At 37.2% G+C, this 25,018-nt stretch overlaps 1 protein-coding gene across 1 annotated transcript; it reads left to right on the plus strand.

Moving 5' to 3' along the window:
- The first annotated feature begins 651 nt into the window (after positions 1–651).
- LOC18103174 (probable LRR receptor-like serine/threonine-protein kinase At1g29720) lies at positions 652–24,711 on the plus strand. Its single transcript, XM_024591977.2, has 26 exons — positions 652–794; positions 1,730–1,922; positions 2,168–2,242; positions 3,049–3,120; positions 3,205–3,276; positions 3,416–3,487; positions 3,582–3,650; positions 3,739–3,810; positions 3,908–3,979; positions 4,104–4,169; positions 4,259–4,330; positions 10,228–10,290; positions 10,394–10,459; positions 10,774–10,824; positions 10,901–10,942; positions 15,912–15,952; positions 16,439–16,818; positions 16,899–17,094; positions 17,502–17,630; positions 17,780–17,898; positions 17,993–18,026; positions 18,299–18,300; positions 23,162–23,336; positions 23,467–23,698; positions 23,911–23,944; positions 24,038–24,711. The coding sequence occupies exons 1-26, from the start codon at positions 674–676 to the stop codon at positions 24,449–24,451; spliced, it is 2,934 nt and encodes a 977-aa protein (XP_024447745.2). The 5' UTR covers positions 652–673; the 3' UTR covers positions 24,452–24,711.
- The last annotated feature ends 307 nt before the right edge of the window (positions 24,712–25,018 follow it).

Genomic DNA, 25,018 nt, shown 5'->3' on the forward strand with positions numbered 1-25,018 from the left:
GTAACACCTACAAAAAAAAACATTCTAATACTTAAGTCAATATAGTATTTGTACAGGTGACGTGAAGAGTGAGTATTTTTTAGACTTGAATGCTCCTTAAACCTTATTTAAATTTTATATTAGACTTGTGTTATCCAGAGAGAGGAGCTTTGGCCTTCTAACTTTTTTCTTTATGCTTCTAAAAATATTGGTTTATATAGATTTTTTAAGATAAATATCTTATAATTATAAGATATTTAATATAAATATCTTAAAAATATCCTAGATATTTATAAAGATATTTATAAAAATATATTTATTGTATAAAATATCATATAATTCTTACTAGACTCGGCCCAAGAATTAGTATTACCGTGTTGTAGTTAATTTTATCAATAATTTAGGCTGATGAAGGAAAAGAGAAGGGGAGAAATTAATGGCTGGAGAGATGAGCAGCTTAAACTTGTCCAACTCATAATTAATTACCTGTTGCGATATTAATTTACCAGTTGGTAACTTGTAATCAACCCTTGTCGTTTTAGAGAGATAGAAATGAAAAGGAGTCAAATCTAGTGGCTAAAGATCATTCTAACCAATTTACGAATTTGTCCCCACGTCCAGTATAAATCAAGTACGTACGTACCTCATAAAATGAAAACTTATTCAAAGCTTCTTTCCTACTCCTACACCCAACATGTTCACGATGCTTCAGCCTCCGCATGGACTTCTTCAGTTTTGCCGAGTTATGGTGGTCGTGATCACTCTTTTCAGTTCTGCTACTTTGGTTGTCTCATATCAGTTACATCCAGACGAAGGTAAGAGAGTAAGCTTTGTTTTTATTGCAATAATATATGGAGTGTTGTAATAATCTGAGCTAATTAATTTCCACGACTTTCCATTCCATTGGTGTGCTAAGTCACATATCGACAGATTTGCTTACAACTTATACTTTAACATTAAGAAATTCATTAATATAAATTTATAGTTCATTGCTTATGAATTACTTTATTGGAGAATCATTTCTTCACTTTACACTGCAGCTACAGAAAAATAACTAATGGGGTAAGAACATAAAAGGAAATTCTGAAAAAAAAGGGCTCAAATCCGTACATTCACTCTCAACTGTGCATCCAACAGGAAGTAGCTCATGCGGGGATGATATTAAAGATGAATAAATTATTTAATGTGTATCAGATTTCTTTTTTCTACCAATTACAATAATTCTCGAGGTATTTGGAAACTACAAAGAGTATGAAAAAAAGTTTGAATATCTAATTAATAAAACCTCTCTCACTTTTAAGAAAATATTACAAAAACCTTTTTTATACCAAAAAAATGCCCTTAATTATTATTTTTAAGAGATATTTAAATCAAGAACTAAAAAAAAAGACTTAGAGAAAAAGATTATAAGAAAATGGGGCATGATTTTTCAATATATGAATAATATTAATATTATTATTTAATTCAAGTTAGTTTTTATTTTTTGAGTTTCCTTTTTAGTATTTTTTCCTCTAATTTAAGTGGATCTTGGGTATAATAAGGAGTTTTTTCTTTATCACTTTTGGATGATTTTTGTTATTTCATGATTATTGTAATTTTCTTCAATTATATAAATGTTATCACATGGTGGATGCATTAAAAAGAAGGAAAGCTAGTTATTGTCTCTCGTATATCATTTGATAACCGATGTTATGTTATGGATATGCATATTTTGATAAAATTTTCCGGGGATGCATGATCCTTAAACTAGAGACGGCGTTAAAACAAATTGTCCAGACACTGGCACAGGGTGGGCAACCCTTGGAGGTGGGCGATGCTTGCAACCAATCAGGAACTCTGCATGATATGAATCTGTCGGAACAAGATTCGGAAGCCAATAGCACCCTCGTATGCAATTGCACCCTCAACCTCAATAATGATAGTTATTGTCATATCACGTCATTGTAAGATTTTTTTTTGTTTTCTATATTTATTTGAATACATTAATTGTATCTCTAATCTTAAAGTTGTGTTTGGAATTGGATACTTTGCTCCGATGTTTAAATTACTTATCTGAAAATATCTCTAATCTTAAAGTTGTGTTTGGAATTGGATGTAAATTAGCACAAGTAAATTTTTGACTTTGTTTTCCAATCATCTAATCTTAAATTTGAGTTTATGTACTGATGGTATTTTTCTCTTTCAATAGCAGATTTATCAAAACGCTCAGTCTTCGAGGCAAGCTCCCACTTGAAATGGCCAACCTTACGTATCTTGAAAATCTGTAAAACAATTTTCAGGATATATTTTATTTCTGTTTCTATGTTGTATTGATTGAAGAATCTCAAAGTAACCTTTATCGACTAATTTATAAATTGTGGAATGGAAATACCTTAATAATAATAATAAAAAAGAAGCATTTTTGACACAGCTAACCTAACAAATGAGAATTAAAAAAATATATAATTTTTTAAAGATGTGATCACACATAAACCTTAATTCATTTTTATTATTATTGAATATTGATTTCTTTCTAGTAATTTTAATAATCAAAAACTTAATATTACAACTCTTAAAGCTATTTGGATACCAAGAAAAATAATTAAAGAGTTATATATTAAATAGGTTAAAGAATTTTAAATTAACTATAAAAATATAGTAAATCTTGAACAATAATGTTTAGGTTTAATCACGTAAAAATATATTGGTAAAATTTTAACTTAATTTAATAATTAAATAAAAAATTATACTCGTTAGTATAATTTCTAAGGGTGAACGTCTTGAGAATATTTTCTGCATGAGCATTCACTAATCTGCATATACTTCAACTGCTTAGAGGTATTGACTGCACCTATGAAGTATTTGGTAATGATATGTGCATTCAAAATCTAACATGCACGATTTGCATCATAGACACAACCTTAACAGAAACTAAAGTATCGTCTAATTCAAATTATGTTGTAAAAGAAACTTTATTTTCAACAAGCAAGGTTTATACTCCAAAGCAATGTTTACTTGACGTTTTATAAAGTGGAACAAGTTAAATTCTCAAGTATATATTGATGCTAACCAATATATTATCTGTTACAGTGACCTAACTCGCAACTACATTTCTGGCAATATTCCTGAGGAATGGGCTTCAATGAAACATTTGACATACCTGTAAGTTCATTCACCTCATCTTTGCTTACCAGTTCATACACAAGGCAGAATTTACCATAACTAGATAACATTTTATGCATGCAGCTCACTTACATCCAATCGCTTGTCAGGAAATATTCCTGGGTACTTGGGAAACTTTCGCAGCCTGACTTACTTGTATGTATTGAAGTCATAAATATATGTTCTGCCGATTTATCATTTGTTTTGTTTTCTGTTTCTGTTTTTGACAATGCTAGCTTACTTGGTTCACTATTATTACTTTTTTTGTCAATTAATAAAAAACAAATACATGAAGGTCCCTTGAAGCAAATCAGTTTTCTGGTACCATTCCTTTTCAGCTTGGTGATCTTGTCAACTTAACAGACCTGTAAGACATTTAACTGCTCATCATTATTAAACCAACGTAAGCTAGGCATTTTAGTTGCAATCTTTGATGCTGTGCTATGAATTAATGGTTGCAGGATACTTTCCTCCAATCAGTTGGAGGGAAACTTGCCAAATACTCTCGCTAAGCTAAACTTGACTGATTTGTAAGTAATGAATTCCTTTCTTCTTTAAACACAGTTTTTGATAATGCAATAGCATCTGGTTTCCTTAATTCGGTTTTGCAATGTGCAGTCGTGCAAGTGATAATAATCTTGGTGGCAGAATACCTGATTTCATTGGGAACTGGAGTAATCTTGATAGACTGTGAGGATCTCTATCTGCATGAGATTTTCATTTCATTTCTCTGCTACATGTTGCACAATATTCTGATATTTTGTTTTTCCTCTTTGGACAAACGAAGTGAATTATACGCAAGTGGACTAGAAGGGCCCATACCTCCTGCCATTCTTTCTGTAGAGAAGTTGACAGACTTGTGAGTCAAACTACTTCCTGAGATGCACAGCAATAAATACAATGATTTTGGTGTTTCCTCTTTGAAGAAGACAGAAAGAATAAAGGGAACTATAACACATTCTTTTCTTTTCAATGTACTGCAGGAGGATCACTGATATGTCTGGACCAGAGTTTAATTTAACCAACATCCCCCCCAGAGTGAAAAAATTGTTCGTCAACTGTCCGTAAAATGTCTAAAATAATCTTGAGAACATGTTCTATTGAGAACTAATTAAGCATATCTTTAATTTCTTTGAAGGGTTTTGAGAAACATCAATTTAGCTGGAGTGATCCCAAGAGATGTGTGGACATCGGGTTCTCTGAAAACGCTGTAAGTCTTAACACCTTCACTCATCTGCTGAAAGTCATTTAAGGACTTATATGTGCATACATCAATTTAGCTGTAAGTCATTTAAGGACTTATATGTGCTGCAATGTGAATGAAGTTAAAAACATCGCAAAATTTGCCTTTCTACCGGGTTATGATCTCCATGTACTGTATGGGAAGCAAAATTTCTACGGAAATCCTCTCATAACTTGCTCAAAGGTGAGAAACAAGCAGAAATCTATTCGTCGGGATATGTTACTGATGGGTTTGAAATTCTAGTACACTAACCATCTACTACGAGACATATTCTCATAGCAGGAAGTTTGAGAGAGTTCCATATGACTATACTCTCTATCCTAACCAAATGCTCTTCTGGACTACTGCCAGCCACCAAGACCAACAGTACTGTGATCATTTTTTCCCCCTTTTGATAATTGCCTGTGAATCATATTTACTACACTGAAAAGGGCTTACTTCATGAAACATGTTTCTCAGACCAACACTCGTACATAAATATATAGTTTGTAGAAGCACAATCCCGATTCCCTCCCATTCTGTTTCTTTAAGAAACCACCATCAAAATTCTCACAGGTGGTCTATTGCATTTCGTTGATCAGGTTACTCAGCCTACTGGAGATTAATTAGAATCAGGACCTATTTCAATCCAACCCTGGTTGCATGCATCGGCTAAAGTGCTACAAGTGGCCTAAAGGGAATTCACTTAATTATCGCCCTCCCATTTCATCAAATTCTGTTTTTTTTCCTGATCTGGGACTATCATCTCCTTGAGTTCAGCCACTCTGTCACTCCAATCGAATTAAATTGAAAGAAATTGCTGAACAATTTTATCTTCTTGTATTACAAAGATTTTGAAAAAAAATTGTGGTTTAGTGTTGGAAGTAAAACAGGTGTGGTATAAGATCAACACAGTAATGCAAGGTCAAAAACAAGAAGAAGATTGAGAGGAAGGAATACTTTTGTTAAGTGTTTCTCTCTAAGCTTCCTTAGTTATTCTCTCTCTTTTTGTACTTATAATAATGTTGAATTACAAGCCTTTTTATAGGCATAAAGTCCTAAATAATTAAGGAATTAAACTAATACAAGAAAATTCTAATCTGAACAAGAATTGTATTTTGCTGACTGAACCAGTCGACCGATTCATTTAATCCAACCACTCACTCTGTCGCAATCGGTCGACCTGTTCCAAACCAGTCGATCTGTTTAACTAATTTCCAGAAATTAGTTTACTTTCAACATCCTCCCTTAAACTTGATTTCTTCATAACTCCCAACACATCTCTCATCTTGATAAAAACATCATATTTGAGTGGCTTTGTAAATATATCTGCAACTTGATCTTGTGTCTTCATATACTTGACTTCAACTTCCTTATTTGCAATGCAATCTTGTAGGTAATGAAATCTTGTGTCAATATGCTTACTCCTATCATGAAATACTGGATTCTTTGCTAATGCAATGACTAATGAGTTATCAATATAAGTTTTAGTAGGCTTTTCTAATGGCATTCGCATTTTCTTTAATAATCTCATTAGCCGTATGGAATGACAAATACATGATGTAGTAGCTACATATTCATCTTCTTATAGATGCTTCTTTGAACTCCATGTGAATGTTGTATCTCCCATGTAGAAAAAACAACTCGCAGTGCTCTTTCCATATCTCCAGCCCAATCACTATCACTATAACCTATAAGTTTAAAGCTATTAGAATAACCATAGAATAAGCCAAAATCAACAGTACCTTTGATATACCAAAGAATTCACTTCAAAGTTTTGAAATGTATTATAGTAGGTGTCTTCATAAACCTTCTTACAAGTCCTGCTCCAAAAAGAATATTTAGATGAGTGCATGTCCAATATCTTAAACTCCCAACTAGGTTTTTTTTTAATGTTGTAGAGTTTATTGTCCCCCCTTCATCATTCTTTGACATCTTTACTTCATACTCAATTGGAGTGTTCACTTTTGCACAATCCTTCATCCTGAAGTTCTTAAAAACCTCTCCTACAAACTTCTCTTGATTTACAAAGATTCAATCTTCTCTTGTTTGAACTCAATCCCTAAGTAGTAAAACATGAGACCAGTATCCATCATCTCAAACTCCTTGGTCATTGCTTGCTTGAAGTCTTCAAACATCATTGGATTATTTCCTGTAAAGATTAAGTCATCCACATACAAACATACAATAAGAGTATTACCACTCTCTTTGATCTTTACATAGATAACATATTCATTGGGGCATTTAATAAATCTATTTTGTAAGAAATAGCCATCAATGCAACTATACCAAGCCAATAGGGCTTGGTTCAATCTATACAAGACTTTGTTCAACTTTAAAACCTTGTTTTCATGTCCATTTACTTCATAACTTATAGATTCCTTAATGTAGACCTTCTTCTCAATAAAACCATTAAAGTTGATTTGACATCTATTTGATAGATTCTCCATTTATTTTGGGCATCGATGACAATGATTAAGTGAATAGTCTCCAATCTAGCAACGAGAGCAAATACCTCATCATAGTCAATCTCATGCTTTTGACTATAACCTTTTGCCACTAACCTTGCCTTGTAACTCTCGATCTTTCTTTTGACATTCTTCTTTTCCTTGTAGATCCACTTGAAATCTATTGGTTTTTTTTTTTCTTTTAGGTCTAGGAACCAATCTACATGTGTCATTCTTCTCAATTAAAGCAATCTCCTCATCCATAGTAATTCTCCATTTTATATCCTTTATTGCTTCTTCAAACACTATAGGATTAAATGTAGCAAGGTGACAATATAGTTTTATATCATCAATAGGATTAGTTACCTCATATAAGTCATCAAGGCTTCTCATCTTTCTTGGTGGACCTGGTGGAGTGCCACTATTTGAGTTTCCATTAGAAGAAAAATAAGTTAAACTCATTAGTGTTTATAGAGGTGTGACTACAGGTTCTCGATGATCTTCATAGCTTTCCTCTTATTCATCAAGAATCAGTAGGAAGTCATATTTCTTACAATCATTTATCTTCCAATCCCATGCTAATTCTTCATTAAACTCAACATCTCTACTAATCATCATATTTCTTTCATTAGGGTTGTAAAGCTTGTATCCTTTGGACTTTTGATCATAACCTATAAAGATCATCTTTTTGATCTTGTCATCTTACTTGGTTCTTACTTGATCATCTACATGTACATAGCCAATGCTCCCAAAAACTTTAAAAGTGAGAAACACTTGGCTTTCTTTCACTTCATGCCTCTTATAGAGTTATGACATTCTAGCCTTTAGTAGGACACTTATTTGAAAAGAAGATAGCACAATCTACAACTTCAACCTAAAACTCTTTGGGCATCTTCTTAGTTTTGAGCATGCTTCTTGCCATGTTGAAGATGCTTCTATTCTTTCTCTTCACCATACTATTTTATTATGGGGATCTAGGCATCGTTAGGAGTCTCTTTATACCATGATCTTCACAAAACTTATTAAAATCATTAGAACAAAATTCACCCCTTATCCATCCTAAATGATTTTATAGAATAACTATTTTTTTTTCAATTAATGCCTTAAACTTTTTAAAACAACTAAACACATTAGACTTTTCTTTTAAGAAGTATACCCAAGTTTTTCTACTATAATCATTAATATAAATTAAAAAATATAAATTTTTACCTAACAAACATGGTTTGATAAGACCACAAACATCAACATGTATTTCTTGTAGGGGTTGACTTGCTCTTGATGTAGACTTTTTCAAAAAACTCTTACGAAATTGTTTGCTCACTAAACATCCTTCACACATCTGATTTGGATGTATAATGGATGGTAGACCCTTCAACATCTTTTTTTGTGCCATCATCTTCAAGCTATCGAAGTTTACATGCCAAAGTTTCATATGTCAAAGCCAAGTTTCATCCTTCACATATGTATTTAGGCATTTAGGCACATCTGTCTCTATGCATAGCAAGAACATTATATTTCTTGTCATGGCTACCTCTGCAACCATAGCTCATTTAGTGTCAAGTAATGTCAAAGTACGATCTTTCATCTTAATCTCATACCCCTTCTCCAACAATTATCCTAAGCTCAATATGTTGGTTTTCATCGTTGGTATATAATAGACATTACCAATAAATTGATGACTTTCATCTTTCAATTTAATCAAAATCGTACATTTTTCCTTTGATGGAAACTTTTGAATGATCCACAAATATGACATTGTCTGTAATTGCTTCATCAAGCTCTATGAACTTGTGTTTGTCTTCACACATGTGGTTGCTAGCTCTATTTTCTAGATACCACCTATTTTCTTTGTCTTGCATTCTCTCATTATACATTTATAGTAGGGTGGTTTCCTTCTCTTCTTCTATTATAAGATTTGAATTCTCCTCAACCCTTTTCATTAGACTCCAACAATCTCTAGCGTAATGACCTTGCCTTTTAACAATTATAGCATTTAGCTTTTGATTTGTCAAACCTAGATCTTGAATTGTCATTGTCAGTGTAACCGATCAACCGGATTGTTTCATACAGTCGACCGATTGACTTGTTGAGGCTGCTTCAACCTCATTTTCAAAATCGCCTCTTACTCCTCTTCATTTGCTTTATCCATGTCCTCTACCCCCATGGAAATATCCAGAATAATCTTGCTTTGAAATAATTAAGTGTTTATGCATCCATATTCTTTTGAATCTCATTGACTCTTTTCTCATGAGCTTGTAATTTTTCCATGAGACCTTGTATTAAGAGAACATCCATATTTTGTGATTCTTCTATCGCGATAACCACATAATGAAACTTCTTTTGTAGTGAGCATAGGATCTCCTCTACCACATGTGTCTCTTCTATCTTCTTTCCATATCTCTTCATTTGATTATATATGACTAATACTCTTGCAAAGTATTCTAAAATATTCTCTAATTCAAGCATATATAACTTTTCAAAGTTACCACGTAGCTTTTGTAAATGTACCTTTCTCATATTATCAACTCCTTGATTTGATTCTTGTAAAACTTTTTATGCATGTTTGGCCATGGTTGCGTTGGCCAGTATCTCAAAAGTGGCATCATCCAAACATTGATGGTGATTGTGAGTTTTTGTTGATTCTTCCTTTGTGTCTTTTGCACGACCTTCCTTTAGGCTGAAGTCAACGTTGCTCCATCTATAGGCTTCTCAAAGCTTTTTTCAACCGTCTCCCATACATCTTGGGAACATAGTCAAGCTATTACTCGAATACACAAGTTTCATAGTTGTCCTTTGACAACCTAGGACATTGAAGTGAGAATTTTGGATTGATCATGTCTAATAATCAAACCTAAGCTCTAATACCACTTGTTGTAAGTAAAATAGGTGTGGTATAGGATCTACATAATAATGCAAGGCCAAAAACTCAATAACAAGAAGAAGACTGAGAGGAAGGAATACTTTTGTTAAGTGTTTCTTTTTAAGCTCCCTTAGTTATTCTCTCTTTTTTTGTACTTCTAATAATGCTAAATTACATGTCTTTTTATAGGCATAAAGTCCTAAACAATCAAGGAATTAAACTAATATAAGAATCTTAACAGGAATTGTATTATGTCGACTAAACCAGTCGCTCTGTCTCAATCGGTTGACCTGTTCCCAACCGGTCGACCGGTTCAACTAATTTTCATAGATCGGTTTACTTTCAACATTTAGAACCTTATTTCTAAACTTTCTTCCAAACATTCTAGACACTTTTACATCATTGACATTTAATTTGGTTTGTGTTTAACCATGAACCAAATGAAACCTAAGTAAAAATAATGCAGGTATTTGCATTTCGCAGAAGCTCCAGCTTGTCTATTGCAAAACTACTTACAAAGGTGCAAGGGATATTCTGAAAACTAAAGCTGGAAAATCTTTTACTGTAATCTTTTGCAGGGATTTAACTTTCAACAAGTTGGAAGGAGAAATTCCTCCAGATGCAAAAACAAATGAATTTATGTAAGTATTTAAATTTGAATATTTGAAATCAGAATGTTGAAATCTGAGCATGGATGGAGGAGTGAATTATGCTAAAAGAATCAATCTGGCTTTTGAAAACCAGGTTTTTGAGTGGAAACAATCTGACTGGAAGTGTCCCAGACTCATTTTTCAGAAAAGGCAAAAATATGTATGTTTCTGAAATGTATCACTGGTTTCAGTTATTTCAGTTTAGATATTCTGTTCAACTTCTCTGCTCTCTTGTGAAGATATAACTGCTGATGATTGATCAACCATTAATATCTTTAAAGTGGTCTTCTGAGTGAATCTTGATAATCTAAGGCTACATATATATATTCATGCCATATATAGGGCCTCAACGAAAGCCTAGTTTCTGAAAATATGTGGTTTTTTTTAATCTTGCTTAGCATTTCTTTTGTTCCACTTATTTTTAATTTTGTTGAGGTTCATATTCATATTTACGATTCCCTTGGCTTCTTGCAGTGATTTTTCCTACAATAACTTTTCACGGCTGCCAATCTGTCAAGATGCCCTGTAAGGATATCTATTTTCTTAAATTTGGGATACTCCTGGTTGCTGCGAAACTTAATGATTTGAATCTATAAACCAGGGGTACAAACACGTACAGGAGTTCATTCATCAAGAATAACTTGTAAGGCTCCTCTTATACACTCTGGAGAGCGATATTTTTGGTATTTCATGTTGTTTGAGATCCAATCTGGTAGTTGTCATACCAAGTCCAATAATCTTGTTCCAAGGAAAAAGCGCCACAACTGATAAAAGAGGTGTATTTATGTTCGTACATATAAAACTCATATATGCTTAGCAGAAATCTAGGATGAAATGAGTGTTGGTGGGAGAAACCACTGGTGGTGGCTTTGAAACACTCAGAGGGGATAAAACACAAAGTTTTATTTCAAGAACAAATAGCTTACAACAACTTGAAAAGCTTACAATACACTCCCTCTCTCTTTCTCTCTAGTGTTTCTTTCTTCTCTTTCCACACAGAATAGCATAAGCTCAGCTTGCTATTTATACACGAATTCAAAACAAGATATTTCAACCTTCAAGTGTGAAGGCAGCTGGCGGCTGGCGGCATACAGCTGGTTGCTGGTGGCTGGGCGGTTGTAAGTGGTGGCTGGGCGGTGATAGCTGGTGGCTGCAAGTGGTGGTTTCCTTCCTTGACCTTCTAGATGGATTGAGTTTAATACAACAAATCTCCCCTTTAAACTCAATCGAGGGATGTTATGCCAAGCATGAACTTCATTCTGATAAATGTTTCCCTCTTCAATGGCTTTGTATTTTTGCACTTCTTCTTTTGCATTCTTCTTTGTCTTATAGACCCATTTGACACCTATTGCTTTCTTGCTTTCTGGTGGATAAGTCAGCTTCCAGGTATCATTCTTTTCAATGGCATGTATTTCTTCATCCATTGCTTCTATCCACTTCTCTTCTATGATAGCTTCATTGAAGCTAAGTGGGTCACTATCTGCAAAGAAAGAAAATAGAGTTGTATCTTCCATGACTTGAGTGGCATCGTACAAGTCGTCTAGATTTCTCATCCTTCTTGGTCCTTCTGACGATGAGGATGTTGATGCTGGTGTTGATGATGATTCTGGTATGTTTCTCCTGTTGAATACAGGGAATCTGTGTTCCAGACTTTGTGGCTCTGCTGGTACTATTGGACCTTCTGCAAGTACTGTTGGTACTTCCACTTCATCTTCAAGGATCAAATCAGTGTTGATCCATCTAACTGCTTCTTGATCATCAGTCCATTGCCAAGATTTATCTTCTTCAAAGATAACATCTCTACTCATAATTACCTTCTTTGTGATGGGATTATACAGCTTGTATCCCATCCTTCTCTCACCATATCCGACAAAGATGCATTTCTCGCTTTTATCATCGAGTTTGGTCCTTCTTGCATCTGGGATCTTTGCATATGCCACACAACCAAAGACTCGTAGATGAGTAACACTTGGTTTGTGACCACTCCATGCTTCTTCTGGAGTGACAACTTGCAAACTTCTGGTTGGGCAGCGATTCAGTAGATACACTGCACATGATACAGCTTCAGCCTAGTATTGTTTGGGCAGCTTCTTTGCTTTGAGTAGACTTCTCGCCATGTCAAGAATCGTTCGATTCTTCCTTTCAGCTACACCATTCAACTGTGGTGTATAAGCTGGTGTTGTCTGATGTCTGATGCCTTGTTGTGTACAATAGGCTTCAAAGTCATTTGCTGTATATTCTCCACCTTGATCAGATCTCACGGTTCTGATCATGTAGCCACTTTGCTTCTCCACAATTGCTTTAAAATCTTTAAAACAATTGAATACTTCTGACTTCCTCTTCAGAAAGTATATCCACGTCTTTCTACTAAAATCATCAATAAAAGTGAGGAAGTACCTATTTTGTCCAGTCGACATAGGCTTTATGGGACCACACACATCTGTGTGTACTAACTCCAGTGGCCTCTTTGCTTTCCAGTTGACTTCTTTGGCAAAACTGGATCTGTGATGTTTGCTGAGGACACAACTCTCACAGACTTCATCTGGATGATCAATATGGGGCATACCTTTGACCATCTTCTTGCTTGTTAGCATCTTCAAGCTCGTGAAATTCAGATGTCCAAGCCTCAGGTGCCAGAGCCATTCTTCACTGTTGGTGATGACACTCAAACACTTTGTTGCATCATATTGGATGTTTAACGGAAACATCCTATTCTTGGACATTCTCATATAGGCAATTAATCTCCCATTGTAGTCTGTAACTGTCAGATGACAATTCTTCATGAAAAGTGTATAACCTTTCTCCAGAAGTTGACCTATGCTCACCAAGTTCTGCTTTATGGCTGGGACATAGTAGACATCGGCGATGTAGCTATGATCACCATTCTTCAACTTGATTGGGATGCTGCCTTTACCTTTGAATGGAACCTTTGAGGTATCTCCAAAAGTAACTAGACCTTGCTTGGTCTCATCTAGATCACTAAATAACTCTCGTTGGCCACACATATGATTGCTGGCTCCAGAATCAAGATACCAAATATTCTCTTGATTCTCATCTAGTCCTTGTTGGACAAATAATGCAGGTGCTCCTCTGTTGTTGGCATCCTCCTCTGCATAGTTGGCATGCTCACGTACCTCTAATGGAGCTTTCCCTTGACATTCAGTGCTATAGTGCCCAAATTGATTGCATCTATAATGCTGGATATTTCTTTTGTCGCGGTTATTGTAACCGCCTCCTCTTCCTCTAGGAGTAAATGCTTGTTGTCCTCGACCTCCTCTTGTGGTGTTTCTACCACCTCTTCCTCTGAAACCTGTATTCCAAGATCCTCTTCCTTGGAATTGCTGAAATCCTCCTTGTCTTTGTGGACTTCTTCCTTGAGTAGTATATCCACTTGTTGAGGTCTCCCCTTGCTCATATCTGTCTTTGAGCGACAACTTTGCTTGTAAGGCATGCTCAATTGCCTTATCTCCATTTCTTTTGACAATCTTTTGCTCATGAGCTTGCAAAGAAGTCATAAGCTCATCCACTGTCAACTTGTCCACTTCCTTGGACTCTTCAATGGCGACAACAACAAAATTAAATTTTGGATCTAGGGATCTCAAAATTTTCTCAGTAATTCGAGAATCGACGATGGCTTCTCCATTTCTCCTCATCTGATTGACTATCACCATAATCCTTGTGTGATAATCAGAAATAGATTCCGAGGACTTCATCTGCAATAATTCAAATTCACCTCGCAAAGATTGAAGACGAATCTTCTTGATTCTGTCAGCACCTTTGTATTTTTGTTGGAGAGCCTCCCATATATCATGTGATGTTTCAGCAGAAGCAATAATCTCGAATATAGCTTCATCAAGACCTTGATAGATGATGGTCTTTGCTTTGTTGTCCTTCTTTCTATTTGCTTTGAGGACTTGCTTTTCTGCCTCTTGTAGAGTATCTTCTGCTTCTTTAGACTCTGGTTCATCATAACCATATTGCACAATCTCTATACACTCTTGAGAACCAAGAAATGCCTTCAATCTGATGCACCAACTATCATAGTTGTCCTTGGTTAGCTTCGGGATGAGTGTATGTGCATTTGTTTTAGTCATTTTGCTCCTTGAATGACTATATCACCTTCTGGGAATTCAATTTGGCAAAACGGACACTGTAGATCGATCCAGAATGCTTCAAAACGTAGGGACCCGATCTAACTTTGTTGAAAATGGGTCCAAAATGGGGTGAACCGGTCAAAACACCAATTCTGGGCGTTGGGCGGTTCGCTGGGGTTGAACCGGGAATATTCTGCGGAATATTCTATCGGCTCGGCTGCGGCTATCGAGCGGCTCGGCTTTGAAGTCGGCTTAGAGGCTCGGCGCGGCTTGAATATGGCGCGCATGTGTCTCAGTCGTCGTCTACCTCTGGGCGCGTGGGATGCGTGTGGTCAAACAGTGCAGAATATTCAGGTGGCGCGTGTGGGCTACCTCCGTATCCGATCAAGCTGATTGTTGCACCCGTGAGTTCGTATGGATTATCTCTACATTGTGGAATGATCAAAACTTGTTTTGGACAACTTTGAAAATTCAGATATCTCCCAAAACACTTCTGTTTTCTGACGAACGGGGCTCTGATACCAATTGTTGGTGGGAGAAACCACTGGTGGTGGCTTTGAAACACTCAGAGGGGATAAAACACAGTTTCATTTCAAGAACAAATAGCTTACAACAACTTGAAAAGCTTACAATACACTCACTCTCTCTTTCTCTCTAGTGTTTCTTTCTTCTCTTTCCACACAGAATAGTATAAGCTCAGCTTGCTATTTATACACGAATTCAAAACAAGATATTTCAACCTTCAAGTGTGAAGGCGGCTGGCGGCATACAGCTGGCGGCTGGGCAGTTGCAAGTGGTAGCTGGGCGGTGACAGCTGGTGGCTGCAAGTGGTGGTTGCCTTCCTTGACCTTCTAGATGAATTGAGTTTAATACAACAATGAGGTCCCCATGGATAACCTTAATTTGGAAATGGAGCTCTTGAAAGATAAAATTTCAAAATTCCCTGTTGGGATATTTTAAAGGGATTTCTTAAATGCGGACAGGTAGGTTAATATCCCTTATAAAAACTCACTCCCGTAGACTAAAAACATCTTTGCAATGTTGGAACCTGCGTTAACAGAATATGCTGCTAATCATATAAACCATGTTCATATATAGTTTTCAGGGGAGAAAATACATTATAAATCAGATGCTAAGCAGGATTTTAACTGAATATCTTTGGAGTTAAATCTGCAATTTATATTTATATCTTTAAATCCTATCCAGATTTTCTCTCTCAGCACAAACTTGGTATCCTAGGATCAGATATACCAGGCCATGTCCTTGTAGCTTTTAAAATAAATAGAAATCATCAATTATAGACGTTATTGATTAATGCTGAATGAATGAATGAAGAACATAAGAATGTGACATGCTTTATTATTCATTTACCCCAAGATATAAGCACAAACACTCATGAAGAAGGAACAGCCATGCACCGATTTTCTTTCTTGAGGCATGGTTTCGATATCTGATTCTTACATTGCAGTTTGCAGAACCATTTGAAATTCTTACTATAATTTCCATGTCTTACAGAAGCGGACTTCTTCCATGCTCAAGCATACATGAATGCCCCAAAAGTATGATATTCTTTCCCCTCCTTAAATGAGAAGTAACGAAGTTCTTTAAAATCAAAGCAAATCTGTTTCAAATTTATTAGCATACCGAAATCAGTGATCTACTATAATATCAGTGTCTGTGTACGTATTTATTTGAGCACGAGTACTAATTTCAACGTAGATTTTTTTGCCTAAATTATACGTTCTATTCTGCACACAGATCTATTAAGGATGTATTCATTCTCAGTTTTGTTGGACAAGTAAGGATTTATCTGTAACCAAAACATGGCCTCAAGCAGAACTTGAGCACCACACGTTTTCACCGACTCGAGTTGAACACTGATTGTGACTAGCCACTTGGAAAAGTATTAGCCAATGACTAATCGATTTCAAGCTATATAGTAGAGTAATAGCTCTTGTTGTAGAGCAAAGGGATCCAAAAATCTCAACACTTACACGCCCCTACAAAGGGAATATTTGCATCTGTACTAATTTGACGTATTGCAGGTTATCGTTCATTCCATGTAAACTGTGGTGGACCGGATGTAACCAGTGGGAGTATCTTGTATGAAGGTGACGTAAGCATTGAAAGTGATGCTGCTATGATTTATTCCAAACAAGGATCAAACTGGGGATTCAGCAACACAGGAGATTTTATGGATGATGATGGCCAAGGCCCCGGATATACACTTCCTTCAAACTACTCTTATTTCCCAACGGATACGGTGTATTCTACAGCACGCAGAGCTGCCATCTCTCTCACTTATTATGGATATTGTCTAGAAAATGGGATGTACACTGTTAAACTCGACTTTGCTGAGATACAATTCACAGATGACGAATCGTACAAAAGAGTTGGAAAACGCTTTTTTGACATTTATATTCAGGTAATTGAGATTAAGTTATCCAAAAAGATGATTTTTTTTTCTTTCAAAAAGATCCTTTTAACTTGGGATTTGTTTTCCAGGGGAAACTAGAGATAAAAGATTTTAATATCAAGGAGGCTGCTAAAGGATCTAACAAAACTTATTCTATAGAATTCAAAGCCAATGTGACAGACAATACCTTGGAGATCCGTTTATACTGGAATGGAAAAGGGACTACTTGCATTCCACAAAGAGGAAATTACGGTCCTATTATTTCTGCAATAACTGTATGCTCAGGCATGTTTTATATATATATATTCCCAGCATCTCATTTGAAAGTCACTGACTTTGCGAATTTCATTCATATACAATGACCTTTATTGATTAAGTTAAAATGAAAACCGAGCAATGGTATTAGAATTTTATTTAACAAGCAGTTATGAGTTCAAATCTCATCATTCTCTTAGACCCACTAGTTGCATAATTAACAAACAAATTCTTCCTTATGAACCTGGCTTTGATTTTCATCTTAACTTTATGTAAGCTTCTACTCAGTTCATTATACCATCTAAGAAGCATTTTATGGTTTGTCGTTTTCAGGCCAGAGTACTTATTGTCCAGGTGAGAAGTGAACTGCTGCCCTACAGTGATTTATTGTCCCATTGGCTTTCTGTGTTTGTACGTGTAACTTTGTATAATTTCAGAACCTGGAGAAGCAAGTAAAATACCTATCGTGGTTGGAGTTGTCACTTCAGCCTTACTCCTTGTTTTCTTGGTAATGGGTGTCATTTGTTGGAAATTCTATTTTAGAGACAAGTTCATGAGAGAACAAGGTACATTGAAATCAATCATCTGCGTGCTAAAGCCTTTTCCTTATTTAGTTAATTAACAGCTATTACACGCGCAAACATCTAGAATATAACACATCCGCGCATTGATGATGTTGAAGCATTTCCCTTGTGTCACCAACAATTATGTGCAGATCTCAAGGGGCTAGATCTGAAAACGGGTTCCTTCACTTTGAGGCAGCTGAGAGCTGCCACTAACAATTTTGATTCTGCTGACAAAATAGGAGAAGGTGGATTTGGCTCCGTATACAAGGTCTGTCACTCTAATATTCTCTTGCATATTATCCCAGTTGAGCATTGGACCCTTTGTTTGATCATGCAAAATGTCTACGATAAATTCAATGCAGGGTAAATTGTCAGATGGAACTCTCATTGCTGTTAGTTGAAGTTAAGGGAGAAGGAGTATTGGAAAATATTATGGAGGCTGTGATATGTAATGTGCAGCACTCCCCTTCTGTAATATATATATATAGATGTAGGGTTGTACATGATACTAACTATGTAGTCTAATACACATGATCAGAAACTTATATAAGGTAAATACAAGATAAATATATATACATAATAACATTCCATAATATGCCCCCTCAAGCTGAAGGAGGAGAATCCACATGAAGCTTGGACTGAAAATAAGTGAAGGACGCATGAGGAAGAGGTTTGGTAAGCACATCAGCAAGTTGATCCTGGGAGGAGATGAACCGAACTGCAATTTCCTTTTTAGCAACGCGATCACGAACAAAGTGATAATCGACCTCAACATGCTTAGTGCGAGCATGAAAGATAGGATTAACAGACAAGTAGGTAGCACCCAAATTATCACACCAAAGGATAGTCATAGGATCAGAGGAAAAATGAAGATCTGACAGCAGAGCCCAAATCCACAAAATCTCAGCGGTACCATCCGCAAGAGCCTTATATTCTGCTTCAGTCGATGAACGAGCCACTGTGCATTGTTTTCCAGATTTCCAAGAAATAGGGGTGCTGCCGAGATATACCAAGTAGCCACCGGTGGATTTTCTGTCATCAAGAGTACCAGCCCAATCAGTATTTGTAAAACCATGTAAGGAAAGAGAGGACCCCCGAGTGATGTGTAGACCATAAGATGTCGTTCCTTGAAGGTACCGGACAATTCTTTTAACAAGAGACCAATGACCATCGGTAGGCGAGTGCATAAACTGACAGACTTTATTTACAACATAACATATATCCGGGCAAGTAAAAGTGAGATACTGCAAAGCACCAACAATCTGTCGGTAACTGGTAGGATCAGAGTATAGAGTATCCGAGGTTTGCAATAGCTTAGACGAGGATGAAGCAGGCGTGTCAACAGCTTTACACAAAGACATACCGGCTAGCCTAATGATATCGAGAGTATATTTATGTTGTGAGAGCATAAGTCCCATGGCAGTTTTGGTGACTTCAATCCCCAAGAAATAATGCACAGAGCCTAAATCCCTGATTTTGAATTCAGAATTCAGTAAGATAATCAAGTGACATAGCAGAGTTGAATTGTTCCCAGTAAGCAGAATGTCATCCACATACACAAGCAAGTAAATGAGATCATGGCCATCAGAGTGAATAAACAGAGAGGTGTCAGCAGTAGAGGCACGAAAACCAAGAGAAATGAGATAATCACTGAGTCTGGTATACCATGCCCGGGGAGCCTGTTTTAAACCATAGATAGATTTATGCAGGTGACAAACATGAGGTGAAAGAGTAGGGTGAGAAAAACCAGGTGGTTGCTCCATATACACCTCTTCTTGAAGAATCCCATTCAAGAATGCATTGTGAACATCAAGCTGATGAATAAACCACTCATGGGTCACAGCAATAGTAAGTACTAATCTCACAGTCACAAGCTTAACAACTGGACTGAAAGTCTCAAGGTAGTCTATTCCTTCTTGTTGAGTGAACCCTCTAGCCATAAGACGGGCTTTATACCTGTCAATACTACCATCCGCTCGCAGCTTGATTTTATAAACTCAGCGACTGCCAACAACATTCATAGAGGAACAATAAGGAACTAGAGTCCATGTACCATTTGATTGCAAAGCCCGAAGCTCATCTTGCATAGCTTGCTGCCATGCCGAATGTTGAGAGGCGTCTTTGAACGTGAGAGGTTCATGTTCAGGAGAAGAAGAACTCACGGTAGCAGGGGACTGAACAGGACACACATTAGCAGATGACTAAGATACACTAAGATGCGCCTGTTTGGGCTGGCGAGGACAAAGTGTCATGTGGTGGCTGCGAGAGGAGTCAGCTGGCAAAGTTGAGGAACTATGAGAAACCTGCTGAAGATCAAAATTAGATAAATCAACTACCAGACGCAGGCAGGAGGAGAGCCAGAGGAAGAGCTCGATGTGGGACTGCCAGGAGGCCGAGAGGAAACCACAATAGGAGAGGAGGTCGTTGACAATGGGATCACCGTACCTGGAGAAACAGACACCATACTTGGAGAGTGATCAGTAGTAGAGTAAAGTGGAGATGAAGTAGAGGGACTGTTACTCACGGGACCAGGTGGAGGAGAGGAGGCAACAACCCTGTGAGCAGGCGTTGGAGAAGGTGGCAGAAATGGGGTAGATGGAGAAGGCATGGGAGTAGGAAAAACGATGAAGGCGGGGAGGGCTGTTTGTAGAGATGGAGAAGGCAAGGCAGTTGTCTGTTCAGAACATGCAAAAAGAAATGTATTTTCATGAAATTTAACATGCCGTGCAATATACATACGAGATGATGACAAATCAAAACAACGATAACCCAAATGAGAGGAACTATAGCCAAGAAACACACATGGGGAAGTGCGAAAATCTAGTTTATGTCGGTTATAAGGACGAAGTAAAGGAAAACATAAACACCCAAAAATACAAAGAAAATTGTAATTAGGGGAAGATTTAAACAAACGTTCAAAAGGTGTACAACCATTTAGAACAGCAGTAGGCATACGATTTATGAGATAGACAGCTGTTTCAAAAGCATAACTCCAAAATTTTAACGGAGCCTTACACTGACCAAGAAGCGTAAGACCAGTTTCAACAATATGACGATGACGACGCTCAACAGTACCATTTGGTTCATGCGTGTGAGGACAGATTAGACGGTGATGAATGCCAATGGTTTTAAAATATGTGTTTAACTTCCTATATTCACCACCCCAATCTGTTTGGACGGATTTAATTTTGGTGGTGAATTGTCGTTCAACAAGAGCTTGAAATTGAAGAAAAATTTTAAACACATCAGACTTAGTGGCTAAAGGAAAAAACCAGATATACTTAGTATAAGCATCCACAAAAATCACAAAATACCGATAACCATCAGTAGATAACATAGGGGAAGGTCCCCAAACATCACTGAAAACAAGCTTAAGAGGAGCACAAGTTTTATGACCAGTAAGGCCTAACGACAGACGCGATGTCTTTCCTAAAGGACAAGATGAACAATTAAAATTAAAAACTCTGGAAGTACATGCAACTTTATTATTTGATACTAGAGACCCTAAAATACAAGAGCTAGGATGCCCAAGGCGACGATGCCAAACATCAGCAGTGGAGGACACAGACGTTGATAGGAAAGCTTGAGGTACGGACGTTGCAGAAGACTCGGATAAGACATATAGACCATCGCTACTCTGACCGGAAAGGAGCACCTCCTTGGTTATTAGATCCTTAACATAAAACACAGATGAATGAAATTCAAAAAATACATTATTCTCAATGCAAAATTTCTGAACAGACAATAGCGGTTTTTTAATATGTGGTACATGCAGAACATTTGATAGGATAAAAGTGCGTTTGGGAGTATAGAGTTTAGATTGAGCAATATGTGATATAACCAGTCCCTTACCATCACCGACATGTAATTGATCACTGCCAAGATAGGGCTCTGAACTCGTCATACTGGCGAGGTCCGGTGTCACATGCTGATTAGCACCCGTATCAGGAAACCAACCTGCAGAGGAGAGCTGAGGATTCTGAAATGCCAAGTTAGCAGTAGCCTGCAAATGCTGTGAGGTAAATTGAGAACAATATTTGGCTGAATGCCCAAAACCATAACACAACTGACATTTAACATTTCGAAAATTTTGGTTGGAGTTAGAAACTCCACGGGAATGTTGCTGCCAACCAGTCCCAGACTCACGGGAACCATGATGAAAACTAGACCCAGACATTTGCTGCCAACCAGATCCAGAGGTGCCATGGTTACCACCACGGTAGCCTCTCCATCCACCTCGATGGCGCCCACGCCCATGATAGGAATGGCCAGAAGAACCACCAAAACTACCACATTGAACTGAGAATACTGAAGCTGTGGAATGTGAAGGTGAGGGCAACAGAGGTGCTGTCATAGGAGAGCCAAGAGTGGATTGAAGGGAGCTCTTATTCAGGTATTCGTGAGTGAGCAAGTAACTGTGAAGATCAGAGTATGATAAGGGTTCTGCTCGTGTAGACAAACTTGTCACTAAGTCTTTGAAATCACTGCGCAAGCCCCGAAATACATAAAGATTAAAATCCTCTAAGGAGAGAGGCCGACCAGCAGCAGCCAACTCATCAAAGAGAACCTTAGCTCGCTGCAGATAAGTGCTAACTGAATCATCTCCCTGACGCAAATCCTGAAAGGAACCATGTAACTGCATAATCCTTGAATGTGACGGTGAAGCAAAGGATTTTTCAAGTGTCTACCATATGCTATGAGATGTGTCACAGTCAACCACAAGATGTAGAATTTCAGTAGATAAAGAAGAGAGGAGTGCACTCATAATTAACTGGTCTTGTTGCTTCCATGAGAGAAAGAATGGGTTTATACCAGGAGCTGCTGTATCGGTGGCAGTAACATAGGGTGCAGGACAAGGATAAGATCCATCAACAAAAGCATACACACCCTGACCCAACAAATATGGTTTTATTTTCATTCTCCGGTACAAATAGTTATTGGTGGTCAGTTTCAAGGAGATAACCTGATGAGTATTTGAGAGAGGGACTACAGCAGCACCATGAAGATGTGTGTTGGGAACAATTGATGTTGCAGAGGGGAGTCCTGGCAGTACCGAAACAATCGGTGTAGAGGAAGGTGTTGCTGCCATTGTTAGAGGAAAGCTGCAACCAATAGAAGGAATAGGTGCAGACACAAAAAATCCAGGAGGAGCCATTGAAAAACCTGACGCAGGTTGCATAAGTGAAGAATTAGCAGGGAGAACAGGGAATGCTGCAGCTGGCATGTTTGTTGTAAGAAGAGAGGAAGATTGAGCTGTAGTAGAATCCATGAGAAGAAGAGGGAGGCGCCGATGGAAGCTCTTTTGAATATAATGCTCTGATACCAAGTTGAAGTTAAGGGAGAAGGAGTATTGGAAAATATTATGGAGGCTGTGATATGTAATGTGCAGCACTCCCCTTCTGTAATATATATATAGATGTAGGGTTGTACATGATACTAACCATGTAGTCTAATACACATGATCAGAAACCTAAATAAGGTAAATACAAGATAAATATATATACATAATAACATTCCATAATACTATTAAGCAGCTATCTCCTAAATCCAGGCAAGGAAACCGAGAATTTGTGAATGAAATAGGCATGATATCTGGTTTACAGCATCCCAATCTTGTAAAGCTTTATGGATGCTGTATTGAAGGAGATCAGTTGCTTCTGGTGTACGAATACATGGAAAACAACTCCCTCGCCAAAGCACTTTTTGGTAACCATAATGGCATCTGATTAATTTCCAGTAAAATCTTCTTCTTCTTTTTTCAATAATAGCATCGACTAGCAAAGTTGAAGTCATTTTATTTAGTGAACCTCCTTTACTGGATTAGCTACAGGTTCAGAAACAAGTTTTCTGATGCTGGATTGGCCAACAAGAGATAAGATATGTGTTGGAATAGCCAGAGGTTTAGCATTTCTCCATGAAGAATCTGCAATCAGGATTGTTCACAGAGACATCAAAGGTACAAATGTATTACTGGACAAAGATCTAAGTGCCAAGATATCAGACATTGGACTAGCTAAGCTCAAAGAAGAGGAGAACACTCACTTTAGCACTCGTGTTGCTGGAACCATGTAAGTTTTAATCAGACTTAATTTGCAGCTTCCTTTATTCAGTGATCGCAATATACTCCGTTAGAGTCACTAATCTGGCATGGTTCTGATTTCAGAGGATATATGGCTCCAGAATATGCGCTGTGGGGTTATTTAACAGACAAAGCAGATGTTTATAGTTTTGGAGTTGTTGCTTTAGAAATTGTCAGTGGAAGAAGCAATTCGAGTTACAGGACAACAAATGAATTCGTATGTCTTCTTGACTGGGTAAGTTACAAGTCTGTTCTTGTTCCTATCTTGAATTCATGATGCATTAGGCACTACTCCTCTCTCCAAATACTTTACCTTTTGCTTTCACAGGCCCATGTAGTGCAAAAAAAGGGAAATTTAATGGAGATGGTGGACCCAAAGCTGCAGTCTGAATTCAACAAGGAAGAGGCTGAGAGGATGATCAAATTGGCTCTCTTATGCACCAATGCATCTCCATCTCTAAGGCCTGCAATGTCAGAAGTGGTGAGCATGCTTGAAGGACAGACCAGCATCCAGGAGATGATCTCAGATCCTAGCATTTATGGTGATGATTTACACTCCAAACTTCTCAAAGGCCACTATCAGCAGGTCATGGACCAGAGTTTAAACAGAAAACAAGACCTCTTTCCTCCATCTGATAAATCATGGATTGGAAATTCCTCTACATCTGCCCATGATCTTTACCCCATCAATCCCGAGTCCATAAATTTAAACATCAGTGAAACCTCGTCTTTAATTGAATAAAGCCAAAGACATGCTTGGAGCTTCGTTTGTAATCATATAATGATCAATATTTAGACGTCTACACAACGTCTTGTTGCTTACCATCCATCTTGGTATGCTTATGGATTTATAATTCTATATAATGTAAACGGTCTATGGAAGCTATCTCCGTGGTTGTGAGAATTCAGAGCCCCAGACACTTTTCCTGGCCAATGATTATTACTCCCGATTTATGGGGATGGATATTATGAATATTTTTAATAAAATTTAAATTTAAAGAAGGAATCAGCTTGTTTTTGTATGAGATTCTTGAATTTCATATGACTACGGACTGTTGAATTATAAATATAGACAGACCTGTGTATAAAGCTTGGGGGCCAGAAAGAAATACGCATAAATTATGTCCAGCATTTAACCAGGATCTTACCCAAAAATTCCAGCCCCTTTCTTGCCGAATCAGCCCTTCCTCACAAACACAGCCGGACCAGCACCATCATCTTGCCTCCTCCATTCACTTCCTCTCACCAAAACCTCCCGCAGCCAGCCATTAACCCACACTGTAAACTCATCTTCTCCACAAATGGTGAT

Source organism: Populus trichocarpa, chromosome 11 (assembly GCF_000002775.5).
Source record: "Populus trichocarpa isolate Nisqually-1 chromosome 11, P.trichocarpa_v4.1, whole genome shotgun sequence".
Lineage (NCBI taxonomy): Eukaryota > Viridiplantae > Streptophyta > Magnoliopsida > Malpighiales > Salicaceae > Populus > Populus trichocarpa.

Bases quoted from the DNA above. Each gene is read 5' to 3' on its own strand.
- LOC18103174 (XM_024591977.2), top strand. From the start codon at position 674: ATGTTCACGATGCTTCAGCCTCCGCATGGACTTCTTCAGTTTTGCCGA. The intron at 4,331-10,227 runs GTAAGTCTTAAC...AATCTTTTGCAG, and splicing joins TCGGGTTCTCTGAAAACGCT to GGATTTAACTTTCAACAAGT. The intron at 17,899-17,992 runs GTCTGTCACTCT...AATTCAATGCAG, and splicing joins GATTTGGCTCCGTATACAAG to GGTAAATTGTCAGATGGAAC.